A 20277-nucleotide genomic window follows, 5' to 3' on the forward strand; every position below is an offset into this window, starting at 1 on the left:
TTTTTGAACATCATTCTGAAGAATTCGAGGTTAAGTTTTTGAAATACTACCTTGGGCAAAAAGTTAGGTGAATTTTCAATTTAAGCTTTGCGGGTCTACCAATTCGTCTAAAATGACCAGAATTATGGGTTAAGCGTTTCGGGTCGATTAAGGTATTAAAAGCCGAATCGAAGAAGCCGCTGATAGCTATATATAACGGAAAGGGAATGTTTCTATACCGGACTGGCATGTTTCGAGTATTGGAATAAATGTTGGCAGTTACTTTGAAGGGGATGAAACTATTTTACAAGAAAAAATATGGATTTTTCATTTTACAGTCAAATTCAACTTACTTGTTGCCCATAATTTGTTACTAATTTACATAAGATACGAATAGGTCGTTATACTTTGGCCTCTTTTTATTAATCAAAATATTAGAATCGGAGTTATTTCGATTTCTTTTATAAATAATTCTTTATCATGGTTCTATAAGTCACTTATTCGAGCAATACAGTAAAAAAAGGTTTGAAACAGAAAGTGACTTGCATTTCATTCGATTTGATGTTTTTAGGATTTCCGACTTGAAATTTCATAAACATTTAGCTATCTTTAAAACTTTTGAAAGTAATCCTTGAAACCACATCCAGTTATATTAAAGAAGTAGTAGCTTACTTTATTTTAACCCTGCTACTTTTATGATACAGTTACCCTTTCGGTGTTTATGTTTCTGGAGCGGAGACAAGATCCTGGTCCTGTTTTCCAGTTTTTCTCGAAAACTTCCGGTTTCTCCTGCGGTTTCGGGTTCAGTTTTTGGTGTTCGGGGTTGCGACCCCAGCACCTTGCTAACCCCGCTCCCTAATTACGGGCGGCGAATGTGCAGCCGGCTTAACTAACCGCCGCGGATTGGGTGCTCACGTGCTTAGTTAGTTGCTCAGAAATGCATAAGCGTATGCAAATTTTATAAACCGTGAGCGGCATTCGTTGACCCCCAGCGCAGGCTGACCAGCGGTCAGCGGTCCGCGGTCCAGTGGTCCAGCGATCTAGTGAGCACAGTGGCGGTCTATTAGATCCGGATTATTTCCGATTCAGTGCATTTGTAAAATATAAAATATTAAAAATTTAAAAGCGAAATGGCGACGGAATTGGGAGCATCACTTCGCATCTGGCGGAAGATAACCGAAGCGCAGTCGCGCCTGCTCGTACAAGATAAAAGTGATGATCGTGTTGGGACTGACTCGTATCAGGGCCGGCATGAAGCCCTTATAGAAGGCCAACGGGCCCTGCTTGACGATGCTGAGAAAGGCCCCCCCAATCCCGGAGAACTCGCCCGGCTTGGCGTTCATGAAAGTGGTCTTGATCACATCGAGCGGTTGCGTTATGACCGTGGCAATGCATCCGGCTATCGTGGAGGTGGCAAAGTGCAGCGGTACACCATCCTTTGCTCCTGTGGCGTTCTTGAGCATCTGCTTAACCTGGTCGTAGGCGGCGTTGGTGCCGATGGTCAGCAAGATGGCCCTCGACACGGCGGGCACAGTGCCACGGAAGAGACTGGACACGCCTTCCTCCTTGTAAATGCGGAACAGGCCATCAAACACGTTCTTGTAGCTGAGGAATTGGTTTCGATGAGACGTGTTGATAAAGAGGAAAGAGTACTGTGGACAAGTTAACAAAGTATGAGATACAAAACACCACCATTGAGAAAGATGTTGCATACTTTAAAGGCGTAAGCAAGTGTTCTTATGGTAATGTAATGCCTGTGTTACCCAGCTTAAGCAGTGCGCACAATTTATGAACCTGTAGTATAAGGCCTCAGAAGTTCCGCATAAAAACTTCGATGTGGTTGCTGAATTATGCATTAATTATCATACAAATGATTGATGATGTTAACATGGGAATGGGAATGTGTTAGGGATTTGCTATCAACATTTAATCGACTTTTTATCGAACTTTAGTCAACTCTGCACATTGATGACACTTTGATGTCATTAGCATATTGGTGATATGCGGAACTTCAGGAGGTGCACATTTCCTCTGATTGAAAAGTTTAACGGACAGAGAACGGAAGCTGCCTTAGATAATTGGGAGACAATGGGTCTTCTTCCAACCTAATACCCATTACCTTTCAGCTAAAAGGTCTCTGGGAAAGGACTATCGGGTATCAGAACTAAGTGATACTCACTTACGTCGTCTCTCCGGCGGCAACTTGCTGTCGTTCTGGAGCCGCACTGTGACCACGTCCCCGGGAACTCCCACAATACCACCAACGAGTCCCGCGAAGGATGCCAGGCCCATCTTGGCACCCATGTTCCCGGCGTCGACGTAATCCTTGCCAGCTTCGTACAGGGCAAATCGTGTGGTGGTGTACGTCAGCTGGCGGAACCATGATGCCGAGATGCCGTTGTAGAATCCCAAAAAACCACCTCTCTGGTAGATGTTCCTGATGATCTCGCCCACGGGCATTCTCTCCTTTCGCGACTGCGTCTGCAATTGCACCTTGACCAGGTCCAGCGGGTGGGTGGTGGTCACTGCGATCGCCGAGCAGATGCCGCCGGACCACCAGCGCGGCAAGCGCCTCTCGTCTTTAGTACCCATAAAGATCCCTGATTGCCCTATACTTACTACAGGTTTCACTGATTGTTTTGAACAAATACTAAATAACTGACAAGTAATAATACAGAGGCTCTTTGGATCTTATACACTGAAAAACAGTGCCTTTTGTACAGGCTTGTGGAATCCTTTGGCCATAAAATTATGATAATATAGCCTTTTTTAAGCACATCGGCGTACTTAGTTTCTTTTTTCTAACGCCTGTTATTTTATTATATTGAAAATGAATCGAAACTGGCACTTTATCCACTGGTACTTAAAGCCTCAATTTTAAAAAATATCATGAAAACTCATGTCTTCTAAGCCAAAACAAATTAAATAATGTTCTATTGCTCTCAAATGAAAGCCAAACCTTTTTAATCTTTGTTGGGAAATTGTATTGCCCACCGTATACTATTCTTTGTAAATTGATTCTCAAGTATTGAATATGTTTTTAATTTTTTATTACATAAAAGACGATAAAATTCTTTTACTTTTAAACATATGCGTTTACTTACAAAAGATTCACAAAAGGTTCATTAACTTATCGTACTGAGTAATTTAAATGTTTATGCCTTATGTACTAGCTAATTTCAATGCATTTTCCCCCCCTTTTTTCTGTGAAGGATGTGAACTTTAAGACTATCACACTTGGTCTGCTCTGACTAGAATTACTGTTCTGATTTCCTGTTTTCAACTTGAAGTTTTCCGATCAATAGGCCATCTCGGCGCCCCAGGGTCGATAGGGTTTGGCTCCGTTGGGCGTGGCATATTGGAGGACGCTGGAGTTGTTGTAGTCCTGGCCTCCACTCACGGGATACTGGGGGGCGGCACTGTAGCTGAGGCTCTCGGATCCCACGGCAGCTGGACGATTGCTGTTGCTGTTGGTCAGTTCTATGTAGGTGGGTATCTGCTGCTCGGGATGCACTACGCTGTGATCATGGGTGTAGTGTTGCTGCTGTGCCGGCTGAGGTGTTGTCTGGGTGCGTTGCTGTTGATGTTGCTGGTGTTGCTGCTGCTGCTGTTGTTGCTGTTGCTGCTGTTGCTGTTGCTGCTGCTGTTGCTGCTGCTGGTTGCTGCTTTCGGAGTGAATGTCATGGCTGGGCAGGGATTCGTTCACTCCCGCTCCACTTGTCCGAGAGACACTGGTTCGTCCTCCCAATTGCTGGGTCTGCTGGGAGGGCGAGGCACTCAGCGTCGGATAGCTGGACACATATGCACCCGGATTCGATGGCGCCGCGTAACTCTGGTAGGGAGCTGCCGCACAATTCGGCTGATAGCCAGAGGAACTGGAAGGAGCGGGGGTCCAACCACCCGGACTGGCGCAACTCTTGGCCGACAGCTCGCGCTGTTGGACAAAGTACTGCAGGTGGGACATGAGGCGCAGGCGCATCGGGTCCTGGATGTCCATGCCCTCGATGGTGACCAGGTATCGGGCCACTTCGGCGGCGCACTCACGGAAGCCGATGATGTGATAGTCCATGGCCACTCGTTGCGGGTCATAGCTCAGTGAGTCGAGAGCTGCGGAGAAAGGAGGCGGAGAAAGTCAATAAGCTGTATAATCCCAGATCGAGCAAACAATTAAAATATCTGTTCCCACGCGACGTGCATAAAGAACAACCCCCGTGTCCTTCTGTGGGATGACTAGCGAGGTGGTTATCAGGGGGTGGAAGCCCGCTCCTCAGTGTAGCTTTACTCTGCCAAAGTGGTGGTACTACCGCCAGCGTGGGAAGCCCCGAGATTCGAGATTCACTCGCCCGTTGGGGTGGCGGTGGTGCTGCTTTGTTTATGGCAATCATAACTTTCCCACCATTCGACCCTGTTCGGGACAACAGGTCAGGATTGTTTACCCAGATTTGTGATAATTTGCCGCATATTATGTTTAATTTCGTGGCTCAATTGATTCCCACAGCCGGGATTGTTAAAAGATTCTAGTTGGAGTTTTTCGATAATATATATAACATATTTTTACCCGTTACTCGTAGAATAAGAGGGTATACTAGATCCGTCGAAAAGTATGTAACAGTTAGGAAAGTATGTAATAGGTATATTCTTGATCAGGATCATTACCCGAGTCGATCTAGCCATATCCGTCTGTCCGTATGAACGCTGAGATCTCGGAAACTATTATAGCTAGAGTGTTCGGACTTGGCATGCAGATTCTTGGGCTTACTTCGCAGCCTGACTATAACACTAAAACCCGTCTAGCGCCCACATTTTTTAATATTTTGTAAATATGTGAAAAAATCAGAGGTGCTTTAAGCATACATATCTCCATTTCTCTCGCACCCCCTTAAGCTGAGTACCGCGTATCTACTAGTTGAGGCCATTGACTATAGCGTTTTCTTTTGTTAATGTTCCAAATTTCGGAGTCCTTGGTATGATTATAACTGAACTATTCAAAGTTTCCTAGTGTTTGTAAGCCCCACATTTTTAGTTCAACTGATAAATATAGATACTTACTTTTAGATTGCAGGCTCTTCAGATGCTCCACGGTCAGTTGAAGGATCTCTGCCTTCTCCAGCTTGGCAGATCCCTGCTTTTCATAGGCGGAGGGCACCAGGCGTTTCAGTTCGGTGAGTGAGGAGTTGATCCGATCTCGCCGCTTCTTCTCGATCACTCCGCGACGCTTCTTGCGGCTCATCAGTTGGCAGCTGCCCGGCTCACTGGGCGAGATTCTAAAAGCACAGCGAAGAAAAGGTTTAAGATTTAGTATGGATTTATGAAAATGGAAAATATTTCGGTCTATTTAATGCACTTTTTTACATACAGATAATCTGTTTAATTTTAGCAACAGCTATAACAAAAAGTTCTAACATTTCGATCTCATATAGACTTTAAATACGTCAATTTATCGGCTATTAGATCCAAGAAAAAACGTTTGAATATTCTTTAGTACAATTTTTCAGCCTTAAGCACTAAGGGAAATCCTGAACTTGCACAAACGAGCAAAAAGATTTATTGATCCCACTTGGACTTGGGTTTTTTATCCTTGAAGTCTTATAGATCTTTATTGGTAATTTATGTTGGTGGTACCAATATTTTAGATTTACTGAATATGCACACTTTTTAAAACCAAAATGATGGGGTTGAATCCTCTTTTAATAAAATATTTATACTTTAAAGATTTTGTTTCAAAAGAGAACTGGTTGGTTGAGAAGTTGAAACCACTTTGGTTGCTAGTCACGAATACGCACTGTTCTTTGGAGGACTCCTCGGAGTAGAGATCGTCGCAGTCGCTCTCGGAGAGCGTCCGCTTCAGGCTGCCGTGTCCGTGGCTGTGACCCTGGCTGTGGCCGTGGCTGTGGTTGCTGTGGGCGCTGTGGTGGCTCTGCGGCGGCGGCACCCAGTGGCTCTGGGGGGTGGTGGCGATGGCGGTGGCGCCCGGCATGACCACCGCGGGTCCCGTGGCATAGCCCCAGTGGTGCAGCGACGGCGCGTTCACGTGCATGTTGTGATCCATTGTGATTGCTGGATTGTTTATTTGCTACTGTTTGTTCGCTGCTCCTGCGCACTTGACACTTGAGCAGTGTTGCTGTTGCTGCTGCTGAAGCTGATGTTGCTGTTGTCGCTGGGCGAGTGTTGCGTGTTGCTAGTGGCACTGTTGCAGCAAGTTGCAGATAGAGCTGAAGACCGGCGGAAGGCTAGCGGAGCTAGTTTGAGCACGTGACTTATCGTGTGCGCGAGCGGCGTTCGACTGATTCTGCAGCACACGTCGAGCGGACGACCTGCCCTCCGCTGCCGCCGCTCAACCCCTTTTTACCGCCTGCGGCAGCCGCCCAATAAGATGCAGCAGCAACCACCCCCTGGCAACGCGTGCTGGGCGGGACTGGGGTAGGAAATGCTGGCGATGTAGATCGCTGCCAAGTGAACAAGGGAGTGTGCGACAAGGAGAGACAAGCTGGCTGGCCGGCAAATGAGCAAGCCTCTGTCATCAAGCAGCGATTTCGACTCTATCGCTCTCCATATCAATGTATCTGATATAGCCTTTTCGGCAGCATCGGCGGCCTGGCCTCTAATCGGCGCCGTGGGCGACAAACTGGCGACGTCCGCCATCCACTTGTTTGCCGCTGGAGCGCCTGCAGCGGACCATGGAACTCAAACTGGAGCACGCGCCCGAGCAGCCGCCGGTCGTGTGACATCGCGTGGCGCTGGCGCCGGAAAAGCCCCAACAAGTGCAACAGCCGCCGTTGACCTTTGTCTGTGCTGGTGGCCCACACATTTCTAGGTCAGTGTTGGCTCAAGGTTACGGCATCAGGAATCCGGAATGAGAACGGGGACAGTGGCAGGAGGTGGATCAGGAGCCGGATTCGAGATAACAGCGTCTGCGGCAGCAGGTGCCCGAAGTTGACCTAGAAACTGCTAAATCGATTGTTTGCCCATCGCTATGCTAATGCGCGTTTCTCAATTAGGACTTGCGAAATATCAATTCGAAGCCTCGTGTTTCAAAGTAATCTCTCCTTTAATTTGTAAGGATTAGAAATCAACCATTCTTCAGCAGCCAAACACAGTTTGGGCATTATAAACGGATTTCTTTCGCGAAAAGTGTCATTTTTAACAATCCAAATATTCAAAAAGATCGTCACGTTTGGACCAAAATTTAATGTTTAGCCAACATATCTGTTTCCCAGAAGGAGTTGCCCGATTTCATTGTAAATATTAAAGTTTTTAATATTGACGTCCAATGAGTAGTGTGGTGGATTTAAGGGATCGTAGAAGGTACCTAAGAAATAAGTTTGTTAACTGCCTTTGTACTAAATAACTACTTATTTGTATTTAAAACCGAATAGAGTAAAAAATTGGGGGCACACTAAAATCTATCATATAAAATATTCGTGGTATAAAAACGAGGTGGAAAACTGTAACAGTTGCTTTTTTATGTATTTTACTTCGCCATTTCCCTTATAGTTGACCAAGATCTTCCATACCATTAAAGAAATAGTAGCTTTGTTCAATTGTTCAATTTTTTTTTTAATTCCTTAGAAAGCTTTAAGAATATAGACGTCTGATCAAGATATGCATAAAAATTAAAATTTATAAAGATTCATGTCAATAGGTTTTACCCTGCGCAAAATATCTTCACAAATAGAATTTTGGAATTTTACTGAATATTTCTATGGGAGCTATAAGATACACATAAGTTTGCGATGCACAAAAAATAAGATTTGGAGAGAGTCAATAGCTTTTACTCTGCACATAATATCTTAATTTTTTGGATGTTATATCCCATCGTTCCTATGGGAGCTATAAAATTAAGACGTACGATCAGGGTTTAATTTGCGTACACATATTTTATGACAGCTGTGAAGGTTTCAGAGATCACTTTTTTATGTTTTTTGTGCTAATATTTATCTAATTGTTGATCGGCCAACCTAATGGCTATAAAACGCATGGAAATAACAATGAAAAAACAAGGAGGAACGCTATAGTCGAGTACCTCGACTATCAGATACCCGTTACTCAGCTAAATGGAGATATGCAAGCAGCAAAGCGAGATTAAAATGCGCCACCTACCGGCGGTATACAGATTTAAGCGTTATGGGCGTTAGAGTGGGCGTGGCAAATTTTTTTTTTGATCAATCGATAGGTATCGACGAGACCAATACATTTCAGTTAAAATTTTTTATCTAGCATAAAAATTGTGGGCGTCACAGGTTTTCGCGGTTTGTGGGCGTTAAAGTGGGCGTGGCAAACTTTTTTTTAGGTCAATCGATAGGTATTGATGAGAACATTACATTTCAGTTAAAATTTGTATTCTAGCATCAAAACTGTAGGAGCCACAGTTTTGGGCGGTTTGTAGGCGTTAGAGTGGACGTGGCAGTCTACTGAAACAAACTTGCGCTGCGTAAGAAGCTCAGGAATCTGCACGCCAAATCTCAATAGCCTAGCTCTCATAGTTTCCGAGATCTCAGCGTTCATCCGGACAGACGGGCAGACGGACATGGCTAGATCGACTCGGCTAGTGATCCTGATCAAGAATATATATACTTTATGGGGTCAGAAACGCTTCCTTCTGCCTGTTACATACTTTCCGACGAATCTAGTATACCCTTTTACTCTACGAGTAACGGGTATAATAACACGAAACATAACCGAAAAAAGGAAGTTAACAAATTTATAACAGTGACCGTTCTACATTATTGTTATAAGACACGGGTACGATGACGTCCTTGTGCCCAAAGATCGCCAGGGTGCCGACGCTTCTGTCTTCTTCTCGTTGTAGTTGGGTTTGTCAGAGATCACTAGCTTTTAAACTAAGCTCCCAAATGGAATTAAAACAGACGGACAGACCGAGTCGAACTCGCCATGTCCGTTTGTCTGTCCGTCCGTATGAACGCTGATGTCTCAGAAACTTTAAAAGCTAGAACTTAGGGATTTTAGGGTTTCTTAGGCGTATGTTAAGGGGCTACATAAGTAAAAAAATTGTTGTCTAGGTTACACCCCGATAGCTCTATACGCTAAATTATATGTTGTTCTTATTATCAATACCCATTCACTAAAATGTTATAACCAAATAATTATGAAAATAAATTAGAAAATTCAATAAAATGCAAGGGTGTAGTTTGAGAAATACAAGACTCGGTGGGCACGATAACTAAGAAGTTCAGACGTGATTTGAATATTTCACTTACGGGCTTGTAACGCAGTGAAGAAGACATTTCGGACCCTATAAAATATATATCGAGCCCTATTTGGGAAAATAGCGTAAGCGCCAAAAAGCAAATTTTACAGGAGAGGGTTTTTTTTAATTATTTACGGATTCGTTTCGTAGGCGTTTGTCAATTAAAAATTATGTCCACACTTGCATAAAAAAAATTGTTCCGAAAAATAGCGCTAACGTTAATTTTGCAAACAGGGCTCGATATATTCTTGATCAGGGTCATTAACGCAGTCGATATAGCTCTGCTCGTCTGTCCGTATCAGCGGCATAGCGTCTTATGAGATCTCGGAAACTGCAAAAGTTAGAATGTAAGGATTAGACATGCATATTCTAGATTTCCGAATCTCGAAGCTTATACAGACAGATATATGCAGGCAAAACTACTAGGGATTATGTCCTCATCAAAAATGTATATTATATAGAGTCAAATAGAAGAATGTTGAATATAATATCATATAAATGTTTTTTCGCTCCCGCTCTGTCTTATATTGTTTCTCCCACCCAATCCGAAAAGCACAGAGCAACAATTCTTTCCATTTTCTCGATTAATTTCGACCGACGAGGCGTAAGCTTGATAATAATGGCGCACCATATCAATTTCAAAAAAGTACATCAAAATCGAAAATTATAAAAAAGTGCTTTTCATTTGATTCGGCATGCTGTCGCTCAGGTTTCAACTGTGGCAAACAGCAAAGTGGAAATGCCTAATGGCCAATGCCAGTGTCAGTGCCGGCGTGGGACAAACGCGAACGGAATCGAGCCGGAACCCACCCTAATCAAGTGGATGGATAGTGCAGGGCTACAGCTGTATAGGGCTATGGCCACACATATAGCAGCACCAAGTTGAACTTGCACCACCGCCGCGACGCACCCGAAATCGCAGCCGTGGCTCGTGGGAAAGCCAAAGGTCCACGGATTCTCACGAGCGTCCAGCACGTGCGGGTCGTGCGCCGGAATGGAATGGATCGATTGGGATGGGGGTGGCGGCGAACTTACTCCCTCCCACAGGACAAAGGGCATTCGCATTCTGAAGTGCATTACTCAAGGTATGGAGCCAAAGGAGCGCCGCACACAAACACACTTTATTGTTAATGGATATTCTCGAAAACAACTTTCTATAATGAAAATTGCGGTCTACCGATTCAAATACTCGAATACATATATACGTAGGTAATTCTCACAAGACTGGTTATCGTGCTCAATCGCTGGACGCAAAGTGGAGGTTACAAAGCCGCTGAGTTTCCGTTTCCGGACTCAGAAGCTCCTAAGGCAAAGATTACAATTGTTTCCGGCGGCCGCATTGTCGTGTCTGTGCAAGTCCAGACTCAGCGGTTCCGTGTCGTCCACCCAGGTCTCCAAGGTGCAGGAGCTGGACTGGTGGCTGGACTTCTGGGACTGCGAGAGGGATCTGGTGGCCGCCGCTGCCTGGCGCCACCTGTTGTCGAAGTCCTCCCAACGGTCGCAGGAGTCGTCGTCCAAGGAGTTGCCATTGATGTCCCACTTGACGATGGGGAGGTCGTCGTGCGGCGGCTCCATGATCACCACGCTGTGGTAGTTTCCCTCGAATTTGGAGCCCAGACTGATGCTGCAGGGGTGGTAGCGGTTGGCCGGGGTAATCCTCTGCTGCACTTGTTGTTTCCTTGGAGTTGCCTGTTGCTGCTTCACAGGAGTTGGATGTTGCTGCTGCTCCAACTGCCTTGGCGGCTGCTGCTCCTCAAGCTGCAGGTCCAGACTGGAATTAGAGGGCGTGTGCCGGAGATAGCGGACATTTTCCTTGTAGTTCACCCGCTCGAATTCAATGCTCATTGGCAGGGTGGCCAAAACCTCGTAGCTTCCGTAGCTCATCAAGTACTTGGTCCTCAGGTCGTGCTTAACTTCGGGCTGCGACTCCTGCGTTTCCTTGGCCAAATCCAAGTCCGGATTGCACTCGCTGAGCTGCAGCTCCTCGTAGATAGCCTCCGTGACCTGGCAGTTGCTGTTCACATCCAACTCCAGATCCCGCTGCAAGTCCACCTCCACCTCCTCGTCATCGTACCCATCCTCCTCGTCCAGCCGCTGCACAAACAGATGCTTTGAAGTCGATATCTTACGCAGGAACTGCAAAAACACAATCGATGGGGACAATGTTAGCGCGAGCTGGCAACGCGGCGTATGATTAACGTGCCAAAAACACTGGCATGTGAACTCTACTGTTTATTTTCATTCGGCGGTGGTGGCCATCGATTTTTTATTGATTACCCAGTGGCCACAGCCACCCAGTCGGGCGCCAGGCAAGGACTAACCTTCAGACAGGACTTCTTGGTGCGCCTCAGCAAATGCGACATGCTGACAATGTCTTTGTCGCCGCCGATTTATCCTCCCAAATTGAACGGTGCAATTAGAGTGGCTATTGTCGCCCTTCCATCGGAGTTGTGGCAATGAGCCGGGGCATGTGCCTCATCTCTGCTGCAGCCCGTTGGCCTATCCAAACAAAACTCAACAAGGAAGCGCCGAGTCGAACCCTCGCAGGTGGAGCAAGGACTTCCCACGCCGCACTCGTGCCACATGACTCATGGCAGCGGCACGAGTGCACGGAGAAAAATAGGTTGCACTTACTATTCTGCGTTTCAAAAATTATGGTTTCAGTTTGAATGAAAGTAAATGATTTTATTAATTAGGTTAACAAAAAACTATATTAACTCATCATAACCCTCTAAAATCTTGTAGAGCTAACTATAAGATAGAATTAGATCATAATAATATTTACTACTATTAGCAAGCTTTTTGGCTTTACCGAAATTTGGGATTAACCCATTAATTCCTCCTTCTAATTTTAATAATTTCAACAAAAATGTACGATAATATACACTTTTACATCGATACCTTGAACAAATTTTTAAACAACTGATTTAAAAATATTTTAAATTAGGTATGCGCAAATTATTTAGAATTAAAACACCTTTTGTGTAGAATATATCCCACTGTGTATTGAGCCAGCTGAGAGCCTCTGCCGGCACAGGCGCAGTATAATCCAGGCGCTGAGATTGGGAATCTCGAGTGGGTTGCCCCTAATGCGGTAATGGCCCGGCTTAGACCCATTCCCCGCCAGAACCCCTGAACCGAAGGTCCTCGAATAGCCGGTCAAGTGCCTGGGGTGCTACGATGGGCCAAAGGTGAGTCCTGCTCCCTGATTATTATTGTTCGTGTTGCTGATGGGGCGCCAACTTGGCGCTGCCTTTCGTGGCAAGTTTATTATGAAACTATTTCCGGAGAGGGTTGCCACTGGATTTGCGGGAGGTGGTCATATAACCATGGGTAGTTCAGTATTACCTCGCGAGTTATGTTATAAATAGTGTGTCAATGCCATGTATGCTGAAGTGGAAGCGATGTTTTAATGACTGACTTTGTCTAAAACAATTCGCGTGGAAAGATAAGAATTTTTAAAAATAAAATTAATTTAAATTAAATTTAAAAAAAATACAAAAATAATACAGATTTTGTTTTTTACTTTTAAAATTGTATCCCTTGAAAATTTTGTTTACGCTCCTAATATAAGCTAATCGTTTAATCTATTAAAAACTCGATTAGCTCAAGTTGCCCAATATTCTGTTATAGGAGAGAGCAGGTTACTTGGCCTATCAGCACATTTATTTTAATATTAATCACGATCATTAAAAAAAATAAAAACGAAAAACTTAAAGCCGAAATAAAGAAATTTATGACCCAAAATCTTAAAGACTTCAAATAATCTGAAAGTTTATAATAAAACTGTATTGCTATTAGCACAACTTTAAACAAAAATATATAAAATAAAACAGAAAAATCTGTAGAATATTTACCTAAACAACGAATGTTAATAGATTTACATTTCTTCCAGGGTCCAAGGCTATTAAAATGGATCTGAATTTTAAATCAATTTCTAAGGGAACTTCTGGGACTGACAGCCGAACTAATGACATTTGCATGTAAATTTCCAGCAATTTAAGCGAATGATTTAAATGCATTTAGTTGTAAAAAAACGAAACCAGTTTTACAATTCAGCATGCTAGAAGTGTTTGGGATTCCGAATTTTTTGTGAGCACTTTACAGCCTGTCGTCGATTTGTCACATCACTCAAAGTGAGGAGTGCTCACTGCGGTTTCGGGTTAGTTTTGAAATCGCATCGGAACTGGAAAACTGAAAACGAGTGAATGATGACACTCGCAGCAAATTGCAATCAAATCGCAATGATTCGGATATATCCGATTCCTTTGGTTTTCGAGCATGACAAGATCCTTTTTTCGCCCATCGCTCAATACTTTTGTCTGAGGTTTTTGACAGTTATCATTCTGGGGATTCTAACTCCTTTTTTTGAAACATCTTCACCGAAGACCGAAGGGAGTGCAAAAAATATTGATGGGCTTAACCAATTAAAGGTTGATTGATCGGATACTCTAGCTCAAGCTGGCGATGAAGAGCTGCAATTGCCAATATCGATTACAAAAGTTTGATTTTAATTTTTAATTGCCCGTTTGGGCGCAGGCGAGGGGTTGCTAAATTGGCCAGGACAACAGACCACAACAACCCTCCCTGCCGACACGCACACTTCTATTATTATTATTATTGTCATTGCCGTGGAATTTCCTAGGGGTGTGCGTAGGGGTTTGATGCGATTTCGATTTAGATGTGAAAGGCGGTGTGAAGTGCCCCGTGTCCGCGGGGCAAGTGTCGATTATGCACGACTTGATGGCCACTCGGGCATTTGCTATTAAAAATTTACATTTTATTAGTTTTACATGCCCGTGCAGCCTGGCGAGGGCATTAAAATTATTTACGATGCCAAATATTTTTGGTTGTAAATTACGCATTCTGGCAAATATTCATTTGGGGAAAAGAGGGCGAGTAACGGCCGTCACAATCGCTTGACCTTTTGCCGCTAATTAGAGCCGCATTGTTCCCAGCTGAGGAACGTTTTCGGAGCGTGTTCTAAATGTTTCGCAAGTCTGTTGCGATTCGGGCACAAGTCGTTGACTGATAACAATTGTGTTATGGGACTGACCGGGGCTCCATTCAGTTGCGAGTAGTGCGAGATGGCGAGCGGTACCCCAGAAATTCAATACTACGAACACGAGCTCAACATCCGCCGGGTGATCGAGCAGTCAGATCTGCAGGGTCTGGACCAGGCCCTCAACATCTGCGATCTGTCCAGTGTGGAGAGGAAGCACCGTCTTTGGCAGGAGCTCCTGCCCAGGATAAAGCCCTACTACGCCGTCAAGTGCAATGACGATCCGGTGGTGGTCAAGCTCTTGGCTGAGCTGGGAGCCGGATTCGACTGCGCCTCCAAAAACGAACTCAAGCTGGTGGGTCTACTTACTCTTATAATCTTTCCCAAGAACGTGTAACACCAAAACGTGCTCTTAACAATGGTCGGACTTTGGAAATATTCCATTTCACTTTAATCACAATATATATATTTTTAACAGTATACGTACATTAACACTAGAATGTATTATACTGCCTTCTGCTAACGAACCCAGATTAGAATCCACTTCAGTAAAATAGAAAGTGGACTAAAATTCACATTTGTACTCACATTTTCTAGAAACCGATTTTAAAACCGTAAATATGTTTAATTTTCATATTCCCTATTTATAGGTCTTAGGCTTTGATGTCTCACCGGATCGTATTATCTTTGCCAATCCCTGCCGACCTGTCAGCCATCTGGAGTACGCCAAGGAGAACCATGTTGCTAATGGCACCGTGGACAATGAATTTGAGGTGTACAAGCTGCACACGCACTATTCCAACTCAAAGTGGGTATTAGCTTACTTAAAATTTCAGAATTATAAATTGGCTTTTCAGCCTTATCGTGAGATTCAAGAGCGAGGCCAAGGAGGCGCAGTGCCCACTGGGCGATAAATTTGGCTGCAATGCGGATGTGGATGCTGCAGCCCTAATGTTGCTGGCCAAATCCTTGGACCTTAAGGTAACCGGCACCAGTTTCCACGTGGGCTCCGGATGCAGCGAGCTGGAGGCCTACGATCGGGCCATCAAGAAGGCAAAGAACCTCTTTAAGTTCGGCGAGCTTCTGGGCTATGACATGGATTTTTTGGACATAGGCGGCGGTTTTCCCGGCAGCGATGATGGAAAGTTTAAAAAGGTTGGTTGAATAAAGCACTGTTCCTTAAGCAATTGCATAAGTCTTTGTTACAGATAGCCGAGAGTGTTAACACCTCTGTACAGCGCCATTTCCCCGACGATCGTGTCCAAATAATTGCCGAACCAGGACGTTTCTTTGTGGCGGCTGCTTATACACTGGTTTGCAAGATCCATGCAAAGCGGGAGATTCGCGACGAAGCTGGCAGGCTCGACACCGTGATGTACTACCTAAATGATGGTGTATACGGATCCTTTAACTGCATTCTGTACGACCATCAAGTTGTGACTGCTGAGCATTATCTGGTAAGCACAAAAATCCATATCATTTTAAATTTTGCTATACAAAATGTGTCTTAAATGTACAATTAAAAGCAGGTCAAATCAATTTCCTATCATCTTTGCATTGAACCGATAATAGTGTTATTTTGGACGTTACAAAAAAGTATTTTCAGAAAGTTTAGAAGAAATCTAATTTACAGTTTCGACATTATAGTTTAATAGAAACACATAATTTTTTTTTAAATTAAAATAAATTTAAAAATTAAACTAAGAGATCTAAAACTACAAATAATCTTGCAGGATGGAGCAGATTCCTTGCCTCATTTGAAGTCTCTGATTTGGGGACCCAGTTGTGATGCTTTTGATAAGGTAAGTAAAATTGCATTTTGATTCAGCAACATATCAAATAATGTTTTCCTTAACCCTTAGATATCGGAGAACCTGCTGTTGCCCAACTTGAACAGAGGCGATCTTTTGGGATTTCGCAACATGGGAGCCTACACAATGCCTATTGCTAGTCCATTTAATGGATTCGATGTCCCCAAGACCGTGTATTTCCGTGCGATATGACTAAACGGCTTAGCAATAAAATCAACACTGTCAGGAATTTTTATTTGTTTGATTTTAAAATTCTCGTTGATGGAACTTACAATGAAAAATGTTTGATTGTAAAAATCAAAATGTATTCCCTTAAAATCTCTATGCATTTTCTAGTTTGCATGTTGAACTTAAAATCTTCTTATTATACCCGTTAGTCGTAGAGTAAAAGGGTATACTAGATTCGTCGGAAAGTATGTAACAGGCAGAAGGAAGCGTTTCCGACCCCACAAAGTATATATATTCTTGATCAGGATCACTAGCCGAGTCGATCTAGCCATGTCCGTCTGTCCGTCTGTCCGTCTGTCTGTCCGTCCGGATGAACGCTGAGATCTCGGAAACTATGGGAGCTAGGCTATTGAGATTTGGCGTGCAGATTCCTGAGCTTCTTACGCAGCGCAAGTTTGTTTCGGCACAGTGCCACGCCCACTCTAACGCCCACAAACCGCCCAAAACTGTGGCTCCTACAGTTTTGATGCTAGAATAAAAATTGAAATGAAATACTGAAATGTATTGTTATCATCAATACCTATCGATTGACCCAAAAAAAAGTTTGCCACGCCCACTTTAACGCCCACAAACCGCGAAAACCTGTGACGCCCACAATTTTCATGCTAGATAAACAATTTTAACTGAAATGTATTGGTCTCGTCGATACCTATCGATTGATCCAAAAATAAATTTGCCACGCCCACTCTAACGCCCATAACGCTTAAATCTGTATACCGCCGGTAGGTGGCGCATTTTAATCTCGCTTTGCTGCTTGCATATCTCCATATAGCTGAGTAACGGGTATCTGATAGTCGAGGTACTCGACTATAGCGTTCTTCCTTGTTTTCTCTGTGTACATACGTATACCAAAGCAACGCACAGTGGTCGGGCTTGTATGGAGCCGCGGCCATAAATACTTCTAGATGTGCTATCGCTATGAAACTTTCACCAAAAATCTATAAAAATATTATAAATATATAGTAAAAAAATTGACCAGATCGTACAACTATATCCTGTAGCTTCCTTAGGAACGATTTCCCCAGTAATTGCGCTTACTGGAGAAAGTAAATTCATAAATTCAGAGTGATATTTTTATTGTAAGTTATTTAACAACCAAGATCTATAATACCTACATGTATGTGTGTGATTACCTATTTCCACCCCCACGCACACCCTCTCAGATAACAGACAAAAAGCCAAAGATATATACAAATATTTTTAATGTGGAAAACAAACAACAAAACAAAATCACTTTCTTTTTAAATTGTTTCATTAAGTAATGAAATAATTGACTCTAGTAGCGTTGATTTTTGGTTATAAGTAATTTTTCTTTGTCCAGTTATATATGGATCAGAGCTTAAAAGCAATCTGTTAAACACATTTTTTGTTTAGCAGACACGATTTTATCAACACTTCACTTGATAATTTTGAGTTAATAAATGACCGTATCATTAAATACTGGTGTTTGGTTAACTGACATTCCATGAAAAGAGCTAAAACTTCTTCAATTCTTGGTTCGGAAATTTATTCCCTTGCAAATCAGATATCCGTAAAAGAGATGCAGCAGACTCATCTCTAATCGCAACCTCTGCTATGCGTCGGCGTTTCGTCCTATTCGAAATGTCTGCAAAATCCTTTTTTGGCCGTCTACGACTAATATTAGTTGCTTTTGGTGGAAAGGAGAATTTAATAATTATAGTTTCCTTGCACTCCAGCCAATCAGAATTTTTGTTAAGAAATCTCTCTTTATTCCGATTAGCAATCTGCCAAAACGATGCCAGCTTTTTACAAACATAGCTTATTTGTGTTTGGAATTCGTCCAAGTTCGTCTCATATCCCTTATTTCTTATGTCCTTAAATAGGGCATCCAGATTCCTCAATCCAAATGTTAAAAACATAATTTCGAGTATACTCGCTTTGAATTTGGGTACCTGAGAAAATAATTAAATAATCAAACAAAAAAATAATCTAAAAACATAAAACACATAACAAATAACGCAAAAACAACAACAAACTACAACGGAAACAACAACATAACAGACACAGAACAAAAAAGTGCGTCCCTCCTAGATAGAGCTGCTGAAAAATAAAAGAGGTTACGTTGAATTTTGCAATGGCAAATGTGCAGACGCAGGTTGTCGCAGCTGAAGTAAACATTTTTATAATGTAAAAATATTAATAAATAATGTAATGTGTACTTTATTGGGGGGCAACGTGGGGAAAACACTTAAAACTTTACCTAATCTTTGTAATGGACAACAAATACAAACTAAGAAAGACTCACTTCTTTAAAAATAGATATAGACAAGACACAGACCAAAATATTTATATATTTATCTGTATAAATAAAGTATATACCACTATGAACAATATTCATTTGAGTTCTATTGATTTTACGAGTGTTTTATAATTAATTTGCCTTTTTTAAATTTGGGCTGTTGCACTAGACTGCTGGCAAGTTGCAAATACGTAAACACGTGCTCGCCCTTTTCGTTCTATTTTTAGAGAGTCCCGTTAGAATTGCCAAACAAACGGTATTGTGTCGTTAAGTTTGGACAATACGCTGTTAGAAAAAGTGGGTTTCGTTGGAATAGCTCAAAATGAATTTTTTTATTTATGGCCTATTGCAGCGACCACTGTGCAACGGCCACACTCGCTAATGTGGCAGGCTCCGCCGGTAACACAAGTCTAGTTTTATTAACATATATATATAGATCTTATTATACTGTCATGTGTTAGAAAAACTACAGTTAACAAGCATTAAAAACAGTTAAAAACTTACTTTTTTTTGATATGTCCACCGAACACTACACTACACGCCAAATTCAAGGGGTGAACACAAATGGCATGTGCATTCGATACCATTGTTGCACCCCTGAGTTGCAATTTAGTGTTTCCTTTTTGATTCTTATAAACTTAAATTTGTTTTAAATTACTTTTTTTAAACCTACAACTAAATCTCTAACAATTTTACAATATACTTAAGATTACTTTAACATAGTACGCAATAAATCACTTTTCTTTTAAATCTCGATTTCGGTATATGTATATTTTAGATATCGAAATTTGTAAAAATATTTTTATAGGGTATTGTATAGGGTATACTAGATTCGTCGGAAAGTATGTAACAGGCATAATAAAGGCTGTTTTCGTTTGATTTTGAAAAGAGCCCCAAGTATAGAAATGTCAAACAAAATCACCTCTTAACGAGGTAAAAACTAAGTGACGATCGCTTTTTCGGCAGACAAAAGTTCTGATATCAACTTTTGTGACGAAAATGTATTTTTCGATCTACTAAATAAATAAAATTTCTTAATTTTTTAAAATTTCAAACAAAAACCAATCGGTGGTATTAAGACCAAATTTGTTAGAAAGGCATAAAAAGTATTTTAAAATACCTTTGTAACGACGTGTAGCACAAGCCTGTAGCTTTAGTAGTTCAAAAGTTATGGGTGTACAAAATTTAGATATTTATAGCTCTTTTTCTCGCTAAACTACAATAGCAAGTTTTTACAAAATGGTAGAACTAATGTCTTTATATTGAACTGTTTTACATCGTCTAGAATTTTCAGGACTCTAAAATAACGTTTTGGAAAAAACTGACAAAAAAAATACAATTTTCATTTTGAGAAGTCCTTTAAAATCTTGTTTTGCGTAATACTTTTAAACGGAGCATCCGATTTTGGTGTCATCCGATGCGAATTTTAAGTGAAAATACAAATAGGTTAATAGCGGTAATATTTATCCCCACAGGCCCCATCAGATCACATTTTCTAAATCTTCACTTTTACACTTTCACTGCTCTTTCTATGCATTCCTTTTTGGTTTTTGCAATACCTTTCGATTTAGGTATCACTCGAAACCATCGGAAGATTACAGTAGATTTTTATTTCTTCGTGTATATATAGTAGTCGCCTTCGCTCACCCTCCTGGTGTGGTTCGTCCTTACGTGGACTGCCGTCGACAGTGATACTTCGCACACTCCCCTCTTTGGCTTCGTCTCAGTGTTTCGGTGACATCCCAATGTTGCTGTTGCTCTTACCATTCATTTACCTTGCAAATCTCAA

At 42.2% G+C, this 20277-nt stretch overlaps 4 protein-coding genes across 6 annotated transcripts; 1 reads left to right on the forward strand and 3 right to left on the reverse strand.

Moving 5' to 3' along the window:
• Positions 1-626: 626 nt before the first annotated feature.
• On the reverse strand, positions 627-2733 carry Dic3 (Dicarboxylate carrier 3). 3 transcript variants are annotated; one of them, XM_017087569.4, is made up of 2 exons: positions 2159-2725; positions 627-1584 (listed from the first exon to the last, which is right to left on the reverse strand). In XM_017087569.4, the coding sequence occupies exons 1-2, from the start codon at positions 2569-2571 to the stop codon at positions 1131-1133; spliced, it is 867 nt and encodes a 288-aa protein (XP_016943058.3). In that variant the 5' UTR covers positions 2572-2725; the 3' UTR covers positions 627-1130. The 3 variants fall into 3 exon arrangements, with proteins under 3 accessions (XP_016943058.3, XP_065719475.2, XP_016943059.3); XM_065863403.2 differs by having other exon boundaries at positions 1334-1631; positions 2159-2733; XM_017087570.4 differs by having other exon boundaries at positions 1334-1584; positions 2163-2728.
• A 263-nt stretch (positions 2734-2996) lies between these two features.
• Positions 2997-6938, reverse strand: Hey (Hairy/E(spl)-related with YRPW motif). The gene is made up of 3 exons (XM_036814222.3): positions 5763-6938; positions 5029-5243; positions 2997-4086 (listed from the first exon to the last, which is right to left on the reverse strand). Exons 1-3 carry the CDS (start codon positions 6026-6028, stop codon positions 3278-3280), a joined length of 1290 nt encoding a protein of 429 aa, XP_036670117.3. The 5' UTR covers positions 6029-6938; the 3' UTR covers positions 2997-3277.
• A 3313-nt stretch (positions 6939-10251) lies between these two features.
• LOC108019643 (uncharacterized) lies at positions 10252-11728 on the reverse strand. The gene is made up of 2 exons (XM_017087527.4): positions 11509-11728; positions 10252-11323 (listed from the first exon to the last, which is right to left on the reverse strand). The coding sequence occupies exons 1-2, from the start codon at positions 11548-11550 to the stop codon at positions 10481-10483; spliced, it is 885 nt and encodes a 294-aa protein (XP_016943016.3). The 5' UTR covers positions 11551-11728; the 3' UTR covers positions 10252-10480.
• A 2520-nt stretch (positions 11729-14248) lies between these two features.
• On the forward strand, positions 14249-16229 carry Odc1 (Ornithine decarboxylase 1). Its single transcript, XM_017087509.4, has 6 exons — positions 14249-14544; positions 14840-14997; positions 15047-15344; positions 15398-15646; positions 15923-15991; positions 16052-16229. Exons 1-6 carry the CDS (start codon positions 14275-14277, stop codon positions 16190-16192), a joined length of 1185 nt encoding a protein of 394 aa, XP_016942998.4. The 5' UTR covers positions 14249-14274; the 3' UTR covers positions 16193-16229.
• The last annotated feature ends 4048 nt before the right edge of the window (positions 16230-20277 follow it).

This window comes from Drosophila suzukii, chromosome 2R (genome assembly GCF_043229965.1).
Source record: "Drosophila suzukii chromosome 2R, CBGP_Dsuzu_IsoJpt1.0, whole genome shotgun sequence".
NCBI lineage: Eukaryota > Metazoa > Arthropoda > Insecta > Diptera > Drosophilidae > Drosophila > Drosophila suzukii.

Excerpts from the sequence above, each read along its gene's own strand:
- LOC108019643 (XM_017087527.4), bottom strand. The coding sequence starts at position 11,550 with ATGTCGCATTTGCTGAGGCGCACCAAGAAGTCCTGTCTGAAG. Across the intron at positions 11,324-11,508 it reads CCAAGAAGTCCTGTCTGAAG|TTCCTGCGTAAGATATCGAC; the intron begins GTTAGTCCTTGC and ends GTGTTTTTGCAG.
- Hey (XM_036814222.3), bottom strand. The coding sequence starts at position 6,028 with ATGGATCACAACATGCACGTGAACGCGCCGTCGCTGCACCACTGGGGC. Across the intron at positions 5,244-5,762 it reads GAGGAGTCCTCCAAAGAACA|AATCTCGCCCAGTGAGCCGG; the intron begins GTGCGTATTCGT and ends CTGTGCTTTTAG. Across the intron at positions 4,087-5,028 it reads GAAGAGCCTGCAATCTAAAA|CTCTCGACTCACTGAGCTAT; the intron begins GTAAGTATCTAT and ends CTTTCTCCGCAG.
- Dic3 (XM_017087569.4), bottom strand. The coding sequence starts at position 2,571 with ATGGGTACTAAAGACGAGAGGCGCTTGCCGCGCTGGTGGTCCGGCGGC. Across the intron at positions 1,585-2,158 it reads CCGCCGGAGAGACGACGTAA|CTACAAGAACGTGTTTGATG; the intron begins GTGAGTATCACT and ends CCAATTCCTCAG.
- Odc1 (XM_017087509.4), top strand. The coding sequence starts at position 14,275 with ATGGCGAGCGGTACCCCAGAAATTCAATACTACGAACACGAGCTCAAC. Across the intron at positions 14,545-14,839 it reads CCAAAAACGAACTCAAGCTG|GTCTTAGGCTTTGATGTCTC; the intron begins GTGGGTCTACTT and ends CCCTATTTATAG. Across the intron at positions 15,647-15,922 it reads TGACTGCTGAGCATTATCTG|GATGGAGCAGATTCCTTGCC; the intron begins GTAAGCACAAAA and ends ATAATCTTGCAG.